This window comes from Stegodyphus dumicola, chromosome 4 (genome assembly GCF_044657685.1).
Source record: "Stegodyphus dumicola isolate Sdum_Otavi_A_Nest chromosome 4, ASM4465768v1".
NCBI lineage: Eukaryota > Metazoa > Arthropoda > Arachnida > Araneae > Eresidae > Stegodyphus > Stegodyphus dumicola.
In genome coordinates this window covers 247922685-247936532 of record NC_140771.1, presented here as the reverse complement: position 1 = coordinate 247936532, position 13848 = coordinate 247922685, and the positions used below count along the sequence as shown (strand labels likewise).

At 35.8% G+C, this 13848-nt stretch overlaps 1 protein-coding gene across 5 annotated transcripts in view; it reads right to left on the bottom strand.

The window, feature by feature from the left end:
- LOC118181881 (uncharacterized) overlaps positions 1-13848 on the bottom strand; it is a 537207-nt gene that overhangs the window by 156695 nt on the left and 366664 nt on the right. For 2 of the 5 annotated variants that reach the window (XM_085816197.1, XM_085816199.1), the window contains exon 2: positions 12876-13118. The exons of 2 other annotated variants lie outside the window; for them this stretch is intronic. In XM_085816197.1, coding sequence (XP_085672323.1) covers positions 12876-13118 — 243 coding nt within the window. The remainder of the gene's footprint in view (positions 1-12875; positions 13119-13848) is intronic. One more of the 5 variants, XM_085816198.1, reaches the window with a different exon arrangement.

The window sequence follows — 13848 nt, the reverse complement described above, 5'->3', positions numbered from 1 at the left end:
TGTTCCAACATCTGGGAGAACAATTCCTAGCGTTTGGCTGAAAGAAACTTGCATACAATCCACTCTTTGCGAAGACTGCCATTAACACCAAACCATCGACGCAAAAAATGACTGTGATACTGTCGTCAACGAGCCACTTGCACATCTGAATGGCACAATACAGTATACAGGAACGAGTTTGTCTGATAATAGGCACCGGTTAAGAGTCCGTTAGAGCCAATCCGACTACTATTGTTGAACGCCACACCGTTCGTCATCGTGGCACAATCGTTTGGTGTGCCATCAGTCATGACATCACGTCCCCGCTGTTACTCATCAGAGGTACACTGATGGCACGACGATTCGTTGATGAGGTGCTGCAGCCGGTTTTGCCACCTTGTCTTCAGCGTCTTCAAAATGATATTTTCCAGCACGACACCGCGACACCGCACACGACGTTCGTTAGCCGACAAGCCTTGCAAGCATGTCCCATTGCTTCCTTGGCCTGCGATGTCCCCTAATCTTTCGCCGATCGAGCATATGTGGGACGTAACTGGTCGTCGTTTGTCTGCTCTCCTCCAGCCGTTATCAAAGGACGAACTTAAGGGGACTCATACACCTTAAAACCCATAAGATGTTCGAATAGGTGACTGTTGCAAGAATTGGGATAACTTATTTATTTTAAAAGCAATTACTGCCAACGTTTTCCAGCTGACTGCATAATATAGCTGCTTTCTGAAATAGTGATCAGAAAGTTTGTGTTGCCACAAATATTTTTATAATTTAATCCCCTTTGTGACAACATTTTTCGTCATGTTTCCAACTTGCGCGCACAGTTTAAAACATTCTGTTTCATAATTTAATTCCATATTTAATATATTGCTTTTATAACATTTGGAAACTACCGTGAACCTAAAAATTTCATGTTCAATTTTTATTTGAGTTAAGTTTATAAAATGTATTTTATTAAAAAATTGTTTAATGTTTTTGTCCATAAAATTTTTCAATATTAAAATATTCATCAGATTGTTGGTTCAGTTAGAAAGTAGCGCCCATATAAAGAATTCCATCCAATTTCAAGTATGTACCATTAGCCATTTTTAAAATATCATGCGCGCAAGGTGGAAACACGGCGAAATATTTTGTCACAAAGAGGATTAAATTACAAAAATATTTGTGGCAACACAAACTTTCTGGTTACTATTTTCCAAAGTAGCAATATTATGTAGTCAGATGTAAAACGTTGGAAGTAATTGCTTTTAAAATAAATAAAATATCCCAATTCTTGCAACAGTCACATATTCGAAGATCATAAGGGGTTTAAGGTGTATGAGTCCCCTTAAGGTGAATTCAGAAAATGTGGCCTTCTATCCTACAAAACACTATCTGCACATTAATTGGATACATACCTCGTAGAGTTGCAGTTTGCATCGCCGCGATAGGTGGTCATACATCTTACTGATTCCCTGTACATTTTACTGTATATATTTATCTTTCTATAAATAACATCACTTACATACATATGCATGCTCTGTCTGCGCGCCAACTGACATCATATTCTACCCAGTTTTTCATGCTGTTACATTCTCTATGTCGGCCAGTGTATATGTTACGGTGAAACACCGAAATCTGCAGAATGTCGACTTTCACCGGTGAATGTCAACATTCACATAGTCGCTTGGCGTATGTCCGAAATATTTTCCAAATACTCTTATTTCTGACTTGCACCGGTCAATGTCGACATTCACCATGTACTAGTAATGGTGAATGTTGAACATATAAGAATATTATATTTCCTTCTCCGTAATTCATTCGCGAAAAAAACGCACTTGAGACTCAGAATAAGAACTTAAAACACACAGTACATTCAAAATGAGAAAGGAAAATAACAGAAGTTAAAAACTTACTAAATTATGTGATTCAAATCTTATTTATTGCAACAACTTAAACTATTATGACACTTTGAATTGCACAAGAGGCCCTTGCTTTTGTACATAGACTCCTCTCTTTTCGACCTACACCAGAGCATATCTGTGATTGTCGACATACACCGGTGAGGGACCGAATGTACAAGAATGTAATGCAATATTCGATCTTTCACCGACGTTTTTGGTGAATGTTGACATTCTCCGGTGAAAGTCGACATTCTCCAATTTCGGTCTTTCCCGGTAACATATATACATAATGGGGGAATTCCACGACACTTTCTTAAGGAGAGATTGACGATTCTGGAGGATTGTTAAGGAAAAACCTACAAGACAAGCCCTTCTGAGATGAAAACAGTCTGCAAAACTAATAAGCACGAAAAAGGATCCTGGAACATTCAGTAAGAAGAACATTAGATGGAACATTTAAATAATAAATATTTACATTTTAAATATTAATTTAACGGCCACAAAATCGATTTTAAATGTTCTGACACCCTCAATAATCTGCGGTTTAAAAAGTCTGATGTGCACACCACATGACTTCCTCGTACGCAATATTAAATTACACGCACTTTTTCCTGCATTTCATTTAAACTTACTGAATTGAATTAAATCTATTTCGTCGATAGCGCTAAAGCACAATAGAACAAAAATACACTCTTTAAAACTCATTGTATTTATTTACCACAGCGACTTTCTGGCGCTAGGTTCACTTACTAGCGTTCATTAAATCTCATTCATTAAATTCGTACTATTAACTCACACTCTCCTTAAATCTTGTTCAAACTTTCAATCGTTAATAAAATATTTTTTATTCATCCACTCAAGTTCAAATACATTTTTTAAACTTGGTAGTGGATGACACTTGATGTTAATACAGTTTTTTCACGTATTAATAATTCAAGAAATTTTTAATTTAAATTAAAAAATTTTTTTTTTGTTTGACGTAAGTTACAAATTAACTGCAATTTTATATATATATATATATATATATTACTTGTTTTATAACTCAGAATGTAAAAAAAATTATATCATTTGAAGAATTATCTAATCGTTGCCACGTGTTCTATTCAAATACTATAATAAATCTAAAACGATGTATAAAAGAAATTAGACATATAAAAAAGAAACAGTTCTTATTGCGAAGCTTAGTTTTTAAATGTAAACAAATATGGCTGCTGTGGTAAAAAAAAAAATTAGGCTTAGCCGCACTTAAACAACTTTTAAAAAGTCTCTTCTGAATCCATTTTAAATCAGTTTTATAATTCGTTTGAGGGAAAAGATATTCTGTCCTTACGTACAGAATTCACACAAAAACATCGTTAAATTGAATTCGATAGCGGTCAAAATGGCTATTTTCGTTGAAATATGATACCCAGAATTTTTCGTGATTACAATACTTCGTAAAAGGAAGTAAAAAGGATGAGATGAAATTTTTTAAAGAATGATAATTGACTATCAGTATAAAATCTTTCTTTTCAGAAGCACTTCAAAACACTTAAGAACAAAGTAGAGCATACATAATACACTGTTGAAGAATAAATTTAGTTCGCAGGGCGTTTAAAACATGACGTGGGCCGCCTATTGGCAATCCGCGGTCCGAAGCATCAAAAATGAACAATCAGTTTGAGTTCAAAGAACTTAATTTATAAATTAAAAAAGAAATGGATTAATTAGTTTTCTGCGATTCACCTGCAGGCCTGGAAAATTGAACACACACTTTTTTCTTTTTCATGAGGCATTCGCATTTTATTTTTAATGGGAAAAATTAGTTAATTATAACAGCTTCTTATTTACATACATGGCGAGCCAAGTTGATAAACAAGTAGTTAAGCATATGTTCTTCATAACACGGAAGATATAAGACGCATTTTTTATTCGATGAGTGTAGAAGGAGTGGCCTCATTATTTTAGACGCAGCAAGCTAACAACTAAGCAATTTCTGTTTCCAAGCAGACGTTCCGGATACCATTGCGGAAAGAAATGCATTTATACTAAGAAGAACTTAATTTCTACAAATTACAATCGAAAAAAAAAATCTGAAAGGTTTCAGATTTTAAATTACGTCTAAAGCAGCTTTTTTTTTTTTTTTTTTTTTTTTTTTTACATTTGTGTGTTACCTTTATTTGTTAAATATCATGTTCTTCACAGTAAAACCCTAAAATTCAGTTCAAGAGCAATATCGCAAAATAATTTTAAATTGAGCCTATCTTTAGAATTTCTGATACACAGTCTCACGCGTGGAGATAAAAATGTTTTTTCTGTACAGCGTTGCCATTGCTGGCTTTGAAATCCTTGAGTTTGTTAACCAAAAATTCGCTAAAGTTTTAGAAAATATGAAATCGATAATAAAACAAATTCCAAATTAGGGCTTCCAGATGCACATATTCGCAGGAGGATTACGTCATTCAAAATTGCATGGCTCTAGCTACCGTTGGTTTATCACAATGCCAGAAATATACACACATTCATGCAGATTCTTCATTATTTAATTTCTTCAAATATAATGCAGGACTCTAACATTTGATGGCAACAGTTTGAAAAGTGAAACGGACATTCAGACTGATTCGACGCAAAATCGCAACAAGAAAACAATAGTTCCTCAGGGACAAAGCCCCTTTGGACTAATGACTAATATATCTTAATATTTTTTAGTTAATATACTAATCAACTAGTGTGAGTGCTTCATTAGTCCAAAGGACGTTAGCCCTAATTTTTAGCATTTTGCGTCGAATCACTGTAAACGTCTGTAAAACTTTTCAAATTGTTGCCCACAAATGTTATCGCCCTGTACTATATTTAAAGAAATTAAATAATGAAGAATATGCATCAATGTATGTGTGTTTCACGAATTGTGATAAAACAACGGTACCTAGAGACATCCAATTTTGAATAACGTAGTCCTCCATTCGAATATGGGCATCTAGAAGCCCTAATTTGGAATTTGTTTTATTATTTAAAACAGAAACCTTCATAATATTATTACGAAATATTTTGCAAAATATTTCTACGAAACCTCAGTAGAACAGAATACAGCGTTTAGCAGGAAAAGGAATATATACTATAATTTATTACTTGCAAACAACGTTATTAATTTAAGAGTTAAACTTGCAAATATAACGCGGACTTTTAGCCCAAAGAAGCAATTTGCCCAGAGGGGCTATTAATTTCGTTTTGGCACTGTGCGTTGATTCACTATAAACAGCGGGACCGAGCGGTAAAGTCGCTGAACACTAGTAGTTCGGTCCGAGGTTCGAATCCCGCGAACGGGCTGGCTGCATGGGTGTTTTGTGGTTTTTCCTATGTGTAACGTGTATACGAGCCAGTTTCCCTTAGAAAGTCCTCCACGAAGGCATCCCTTCCCTTAGGCAGATAGCCTTCGAGGCTTTGTCGTAATTAAATAACCTAACCTATAAACAGCGAATCACTTTTTAAATTGTTGCCACCCAATATTAGAGCCCTGTATTATATTTAAAGAAATTAAATAATGAAAAATCTACATAAATGTACGCATAGTGATAAAACAATGGTACCTAAAGCCATCCAATTTTCAATAACGCACGTCTCCACTCGAATATGGGCATCTAAAAGTCCAAACTTGGAATTTGTTTTATTATCTATTTCACATTTTAGAAAGCATTTATGAGTTTTTGATTAAGAAACTCAACGATTTCAATGCGAGCGATGGCAACACTATAGGGTGTAGAGACATTAAGTATGTTTTGGTAGCAGGAGAGATGAAAAATGAGCAACGCCCTGGCCGGGTCTCGAACCGCGGACTTCTCGAATACGCGCCAAGCGTGCTGACCACTACACTACGAAGGCAGTCTAAGGAGGCGGGAGAAATACCTTATAAGGAGGAGAAATACCTTATAATTATATATAATATATTATTAATAATATAGTATATAATATTTTTTATCTCCAGCGCGCCAGACTGAAATTCTACTAAAGATATATTCTTTTAAATATTTTGTGATACAGCTGTTTAACTGAATTTTATGGTTTAAGTGCGAAGAACATGATATTTGATAAATAAAGGTAACACTCAAAACGTTAAAAAAATCGCTTTGGGTGTAATATAAAATCTGAAAGCTTTCAGATTTTTCTTTATTTAATTTTTATTTATTGCTGGTTGACTTCTAACTTAATCGCTATTCGGCGCGTTATTTTAACCTAAAATAACGTTACGTTAGTACATAAATGATTCATTTGGAAATTAATTTTTACATTAAAATGGACACCGGCCAGTTTCATGAGAATAAAATTCAGCAGATAATTAAGGATTATTAACAAAGAAGCAAAAAAAAAATTAATTTAAAAAAAGAAAATTGACATATATCATTGTTTTTAAGCAGGCAAAACAGCAACCATAAATTTTGGAATAATAAAACTCAACCGATTTCAAGGGTGATCAAATGCAAGTCTCTCTTCTTCGGAAGTAAACTCTTTCGATAAAATTCAAACGGTAATTCAAATGTCTGCCGAGAGTGCGAGCATAAAGTACAGATTTGGTAACAAATCCCCAAATTGGCCCAATAATTAACGAGTTTACGAAGGCGAGGGAAAAATAGAGAGGGACGAGAAGTCGTAAAAAAAAAATTAACTTCGTACGAAAGATCATAAAGCGGAAACAGTTTCTGTAAAATTTAGGAAAAATTCGTGTAAACTGGCAGCCATAGTAAGTGTTGGATTATGCTACGGTGTTACTGTTTCATCCCGAAAAGTATACCGATGATTTTACTTTTGGTAGTCTCTCAGGAGTGTTTTTAGAGTAAGGGCTCTCAACTAGGGAGAAATTTCTCCCTGGGGGAATTTCATAGTTTCAGGGGAGGGGAATGCGGTTAGCCTTTAATTTACCTGTTAAGTATTTAGTTTTAGTTTATGAGTTTCAATTTATGACTGTAAAAAAACTCCTGTTATTCAAATTTTGTCATTTATCAGCTTTTTCTATAATTTCTCTATTTAATTTATAAAACCCTTTAAAAATAATCTAACTTTAAATAAATGTATATGTATATTTTTCGAGTTGGAAAGGAGGCAGAGAAGGTTGCCTAGAAATGGTGAAAGGGATTCACTGCTCAAAGGGAGGGGGGGGGAAAAAAAAAAAAAAAAAAAAGACATTTCTATATCTCCCGTTCTATTGGACCGATAGACGAAATTCAACTTGCGTTTTTCATGTTTCGAAAGCGCAATTTTGGATATGTATTAGATTTATATTGTTCTAATAGATATTTGGACACAAAATCGGACTTTTTCTGAAATGATATGCCAATTGTTTTCCATATTTCGATTCTACGACTCAAATTACACATAAATATTAAATTTTATAAAATTTAGTGCGAGATTTACGCGGAAATTCAAAAATTTATCCTGGCGCATTTTGTTTCACTTTGCGCCAAGAATAGTTCACTTGGCGAACTTCTCAATTTACGGCAACATATTTTTCTTTCCTTTTTACTTCCTTGTACGAAGTAAAAAGGAAGTATTGTAATCGCGAAAAGCTTCAGGCAGCATATTTCAATGAAAATATCCACTTTGACCGCTTTCGAATGCAATTTAATGATGTTTTTGCGTGATATCTGTACGTAAAGACAGAATAAAAGACTCTTTTCCTCCAGAAAAACTAAAAAACGGCTTTAAAATGAATTCTGAAGAGAATTTTTCGTGGCGTCTGTACGAACGTATGTACGTACGTGTATACGAACGTAACTCGCATAACTCAAAAACGAGTAGCCTCAGAACGTTGAAATTTTGTATATAGAATTGCTATAACATGTAGATGTGCACCTCGTATTTCGGTTGCAATCGGCGGCTCCAAACGTATATAAATATATTTATAAATATATCCACTCTGTTACCCGGCTCAGTAATCTCAGTTTCTTGACTCTTATATGTTCGTAAATTGTACATTTTTTGCTTTAAAAATCATTGAATTATGTTGTTTTTATCTTCCGGTTAAGGGTTTTATGCCTTTAGTAAATCTGTATGCAATATTTTTAGAATTATCAGCAATTTTAAAATTGTTTAAGTGCCGCTAAGCCTAATTTGATGGCGGCCATTGATGTTTACATTTGAAACAGGAGACTAGTGGATTTGTTGCCAATCTAGAGAAACTTAGCTTCCCAACAACAAAGATAACGCATTCATTTATTAATGCCAATTAAATCATGCTTAATTCTTTCTGGAATTTTTTCGAGGAAATAAGCGTCTAAGATTTACTTCATAATTTTTAATACAGATATTTTGAGTTTTCATGTATTTTTACCTTGTCGCGAAGTGAGAACTGAATTAATTGAATGAGGAATACTCAATCGTCTGTGAAAAACTGTTTCTTTTTTGTTTCGTTTGCTTAATTTCTTTTATATATCGTTCTAGCTTTATTTTAGTATTTGAATAGAACATGTGGCAACGATTAGATAATTCTTCAAATGATATAAATTTTGTGCATTCAGAGTTATAGTATGAACGAAATATAATAATAGCGCCAGAGTGTCGCTATGGTAAACAAAGTGAATTTTAAAGAATGCATTTATTCTATTGTGGTTTATGCGCTGTCGGCGAAGTAGGTTTAATCCAATCTAATAAGTTTAAACAAAATGCAAGAAAAAATGCGTATAATTTAATATTCCGTACAAGGAAGTCATGTGGTGTACACATCAGATTTCTCTTTTTTTTTTTTTTTTTTTTTTCATAGTAGACCAGCGGGGGAAAAGTCATCATTCATACTTTCAAACAATTTTAACAAAGTGCGTAAACCATATTTGGCGTTATCATCGCTTATAACAAATATCCCAAATGTCATGACGCGCCATTATATAAATTCACGTATATCCTGGGAAATTTGGAACAAAAAACTCTAATTTTTTTGCAGGTGTGCCTAGAAATGCATCTACTTTAAGATGATTTTAAAAATTTTATAGGTTAGAACACAAACACGTTTTCGAAAAATTTATAAAAAACATTTAAAAATACAAATTTAAAAAATAAATCATAAAAAATGTGCGAATTATATTGGATTAAGCCTAAAGTTCGAATTCTGCTAGAAGGAATCAAGTAAGTTTATTAAAAAAAGATATCAATAAATATATATGAAATTCCATTGAGGCAGAGCCTGACTAAGGCAGGGGCATACGGGGCTGTTACCCGGGCTCCCACATCAGAGGGAGCCCCCAAATCAAATAGAAAGTTTATTTTACGTTTCCTTCTTTAATAAACGTTTTTTAGCTTTACTTCAAAAGCTTTCTAGCCTATTTTCAAGTGCATAGGACTTGTCTATGGTATTTTTTTGTTAGTTAATTCAAATTGCTAAAAAAGTCTTTATATTTTCTAACTATAAATTTAAACAGCATTTTTTTTTTTCAAATATTGGCTCTTCAGATGTGCTGCTATAGCCTTTTAATGATGACATAGAATTGTCAGAAATTAATAAAATGGACAGAACGATATTTCGTCTGACCATTGAACGGTGTGGGAGGAGAACTTTATAACTATCTTAGGTTCTAATCAATTTCTTGTTATATATATCTATAATGAGGTAAGCAATTTAAATACCTCCATAAAGTACAGTTCTTCATTACTGAAGTAGTGAAGCAGAGGGGGCCCCAAAAAACGTTTTTGCCTCGGGCCCCACTCAGGCTAAGTCGGGCCTTGCATGGAGGAAGTAACATTTTGAGAGCTAAATTTTTAAAAACTACTCATGTGATTTTGACAAAACTTGGCTGTTTGGCATAATTTGAGTGGTAGAAGCGAAATATGGGAAAAATTTGGCACGTCATTTCAGAAAAAGTCCGATTTTGTGTGAAAATATCTACTTTAGAACCATGCTATATATAAATCTAATACATATCCTAAGTCGCACTCTCGAGACATGAAAAATGCAAGTTGAATTTCGTCAATCGGCGCAGTAGAACGGGAGACATAGAACTGTCCCTCTTTTTTTGCGCAGTAGTAAATAATATAAATATGCCCCATTTTTTAAACAATTAATATCGTATTGCATAATTATTTAGCTATACACATATTAAAAGTTCTTTAAGAAGTAAATTCCTCGAGTTTAATTGCCATGTTCTTCGGTAAATCACAATTCAAAGAACACAGCAAATGGTCTTTAACCCTTTAAGCGTGCTTGACGAACTCACCTCGTCATCGTCCCCACTGCAGTGCACGCGCAGGAGCAAACGCTACACGCTTAAAGGGTTAAATACATTCTAAAACAAAAAAATCGACGCACTAAGAAGGAGTTGTCCCAAAAATTGGTGGATAGGAAGATTATATACAGAGTAGAAAATGATTAAAATTTCAGAACAACTGAATGATTTATTTCAGAGTTACATAGTTACAAAGTAACGAGCTCAATAAGGTGTTGACCCACCTCTAGCCTGGACGCAAGCTGCCGCACGGCGTGGCATATACTGATAAAACTCCCGGATGGTCTCCTGCGGTATTTCTTGCCAAATTTGCTCCAACTGTCGGGCTATGTCATCAACATTCCCTGGTAGATGCAGTCACCTTCCCATCATTTCTCAGATATGCGAGAGATCTGGCTGGCCAAGGAAGTGTTTGACAAACTCTAAGACAGTTCATACAACATGTGCCGTATGTGGTCGGGCATTATCTTGCTGAAAAGTAAGACCAGGGTACTGTAAAAAGAACGGTAGCAAATATCGTCGACGTACCGCTGTGCTGTAAGTGTATTTACTCGTTCTTCACCTGTACTGCATCTACTCAGAACCATGTCATTTAATTAGCTCTATATTTCTTCTGCATCATGTATATTCATTAGTATCATATCTGTCCTGCATCAAATGATTTTAATCGTACTATACCTGCTCAGCGGCATGTGGCCCTTTTTTTTTTTTTTCTTTGTTTTCTCATATCTGATTTGCATCATACGTGTTCATTACAACTTAAACTGCACCGCATAATGTATTTTCATGTATTTCTATTAGTATTATACCTGCCCTATGTCACGTTTTTAATTAGCTCTATATTTGCTCTGCATCATGTGTATATACCAGCATCATACCTGGTCTGCATAAAGTACCCTAATATTTATTTGTATCATATGCTCCTATTTGTATTATATCTGCTTTGTATCATGAGTTTCTATTAGTATAACATATGCCCTGTACCATGTGTATCATATTCATGCTTGCATCATGTGTTTCTCATTAGTATTATCTCTGTCCTGCATCATGTGCTTTTAAATAGCATCATCTCTGCCCAAAGTCATGTGTTTTTATCAGTATTATAGTTGTCCTGAATCATGTCTTTTATTTAGCTCTATATTTGCTCTGCATAATGTGTATATACTATTAACATATTTGCTCTGCATCATGTACTCCTATCATGTGTTAGCCTAGGTTCATTGTCTCCCCATAAGTATTATTACTCATATACTACCATCTGTTTCATATGTAAACCAAAAGTTCATTGCTAATAATTATTTGCAACTTATGTTATTATCTGTCTTAAAACTGCCCTGCATCATGTGTTTTAATTAGTATACGCGCGTGCTTTATATCTGGCAATGTTACACGCGTGCTTTATATCTGGCATGCACCATGTGTTTTCACTAGTATCGCAGCTTTATCTCTGCTCTGCATCCTGTGATCTTACCAGTTTTATTACACATAGTATTACATCTGCCCAGCATTATATGTTCTAACAGCATCACATGAATGTATTATTAGTACTCTACTTAGTAGTCTGTGAGTATGTTCTGTGTATTTTAAGTGTGTTGTTATGTGTATTATGTCTTACATTATTATGCCACCTCCACCCCCCCTTTTTTTTTTAGATTTTCTGTAACCACTGTAATCCTAAAACTTTCAAATGTCATACACATCACTTGTAATGTAGACTATGTCAACCGCCCTTGTATGGCCATGTAACTTTCTCAATAAGATTCAAATATACTCCCGAGGCAGCCTGATGAGGCTCCAGGGAAGTTGCCACTAGATAGTGGAGGACGCGGGGCATATGCCTGTTTACCTATGTTAAACATCAGGCGCCCTCGTCCTCCGTCACCTGTGCTGTAAGTGTGCCTCTAATGACGACCAAAGGGGTGCGGCTATCAAGGGAAATGGTACCCCAGACCATAACTTCTGGTTGAGCGCCTGTGTGGCGTGCAATAGTGAAAGCAGGATCGGCATGCTGCTCTGGGCGTCTCCCAACACGTCTTCGATGATCGTCACGACACAGTTGGAAGCAGGATTCATCGCTAAAGACTATACGTCCCCAGTCAGCATCATTCCAACCTGATCGAGACAAGCACCACTGTAATCTGGCTCGACAGTGTATAGGTGTGAGTGACAGGTGGCGTAGCGGTCGGTATGAGAGTAGATTTCGCTCTATCAGCTGTCGGTAAATGGTCATGGTGGCCACTCGCGTGCGGGTCGTACGTCTGATATTGACAGCGATAAATCAAGCGCTGTGACAGCTGATCTGACAATCTCCCGATCTGTTGTGGCTCCATCTCAACCGCTACCATCATGACACTGAAATATGCCACTGTTCACACATTCTTTACAGAATCTTCCAATCGCCGCATCGCTTCGACTCGTATGACGAGCGATTCTCCGATTTGCCCAACCTGACTCAATTCAATCCAATGATACAACCTCTTTCAAACTCTGACCGCTGCTCGTAATTTTTAGCAACAGTTCAAGAATAGCTCCTTATGTATGTCTGCTGGATGCGCAGTTCCGATGCGCTGGAGATCTCACTATTCATTCATTGGACACCAAATTTTAATCATTTGCATATTTGGTCAAAGCATTTATGCATACGAAATTTCAAAGCAATCGGATGATTCCTTCTTGGTGTGTCGATTTTTTTATTGAGCGTATTTGACTCGCACATGGCTCAGAAGTAGCCGAAGAAAGTAAATAAGCAAGCAGGCAAGCAAACAATCAAGTACAGCAAGCAAAAGCAAGAAAAGGAGTGTTAGTTGCTTCCATATACCTGTTGATATCAGCTACAACTCGTGGCACGTTCACAGCACAAGGTGCAGCAGCAGTGCTAGCAAGAACACTTGGTGGCGGGAAAACAACTGCAGGTTTTGTCGATGCCATTTTAATAGTCGATGCCATCTTCGGTTGAAGAGGCGGGCTACAACAGTGCCCATTGGCACCGACGTCTGTTGGCGGCGCACGTCGAGGCAGAAGGCCAGACGTTCTGGATAATTCATTGTCGAGATACGAGAAGCTAGATTAGTAAAAGCAAGAACAGCAGAGAAAGACATATAAAACAGCGACCACCATTTAATGACAAAATGATAACAAACATCAAAGCACGAGAATCATGTACCAGAATATACGTAAAATTATGTTTCAAATAATATAAATAATGTATACAAAATGTAAGAAATAATTAAGATCGTTTTTACACAACGTATTTTATTCAGTAGTTTAATGCTGCACGGTGTGAGAGTGGCGATTTTGAACATTCACTTAAAAGTGAAAAGCAAATTTTGTCAACAACACTGCCGAAAATCTGCAGAAACTTACTAATCCTCTGTACCTAAAAATAAGTATCCAATTTGCAATTTTTAAGAAAACAAGCCTTGACATAAGATAAATACATGTCAGATATGACACACTTATAATGTTTTTTTTTTTTTTTTTTTTTTTTTTTTTTTTTTTTTTTTTTAGAAAAGTTAAATGACCGCCCGGAGGCGACGTGGCTAGAGCGTTGTGCAACTGCACCACAGGTCCGGAGTTCGATCCCCGGGCTGGGCAAGGTTGACTTAGCCTTTCATCCCTTGAACGGGTCAATAACATGTGTGCGCTTGGGCAGTAACACCGGGTGAATGGGTCAAGTAAGTTCGCTAGGGCAGTAACACCGGGGAGTCCTGCGACAATCTGACCACTTGCCGATAGCATATGCTCATGCATTCTAGGGCCCTAGTGTCAAGAAAGCAGAAAAAGGGCACTAC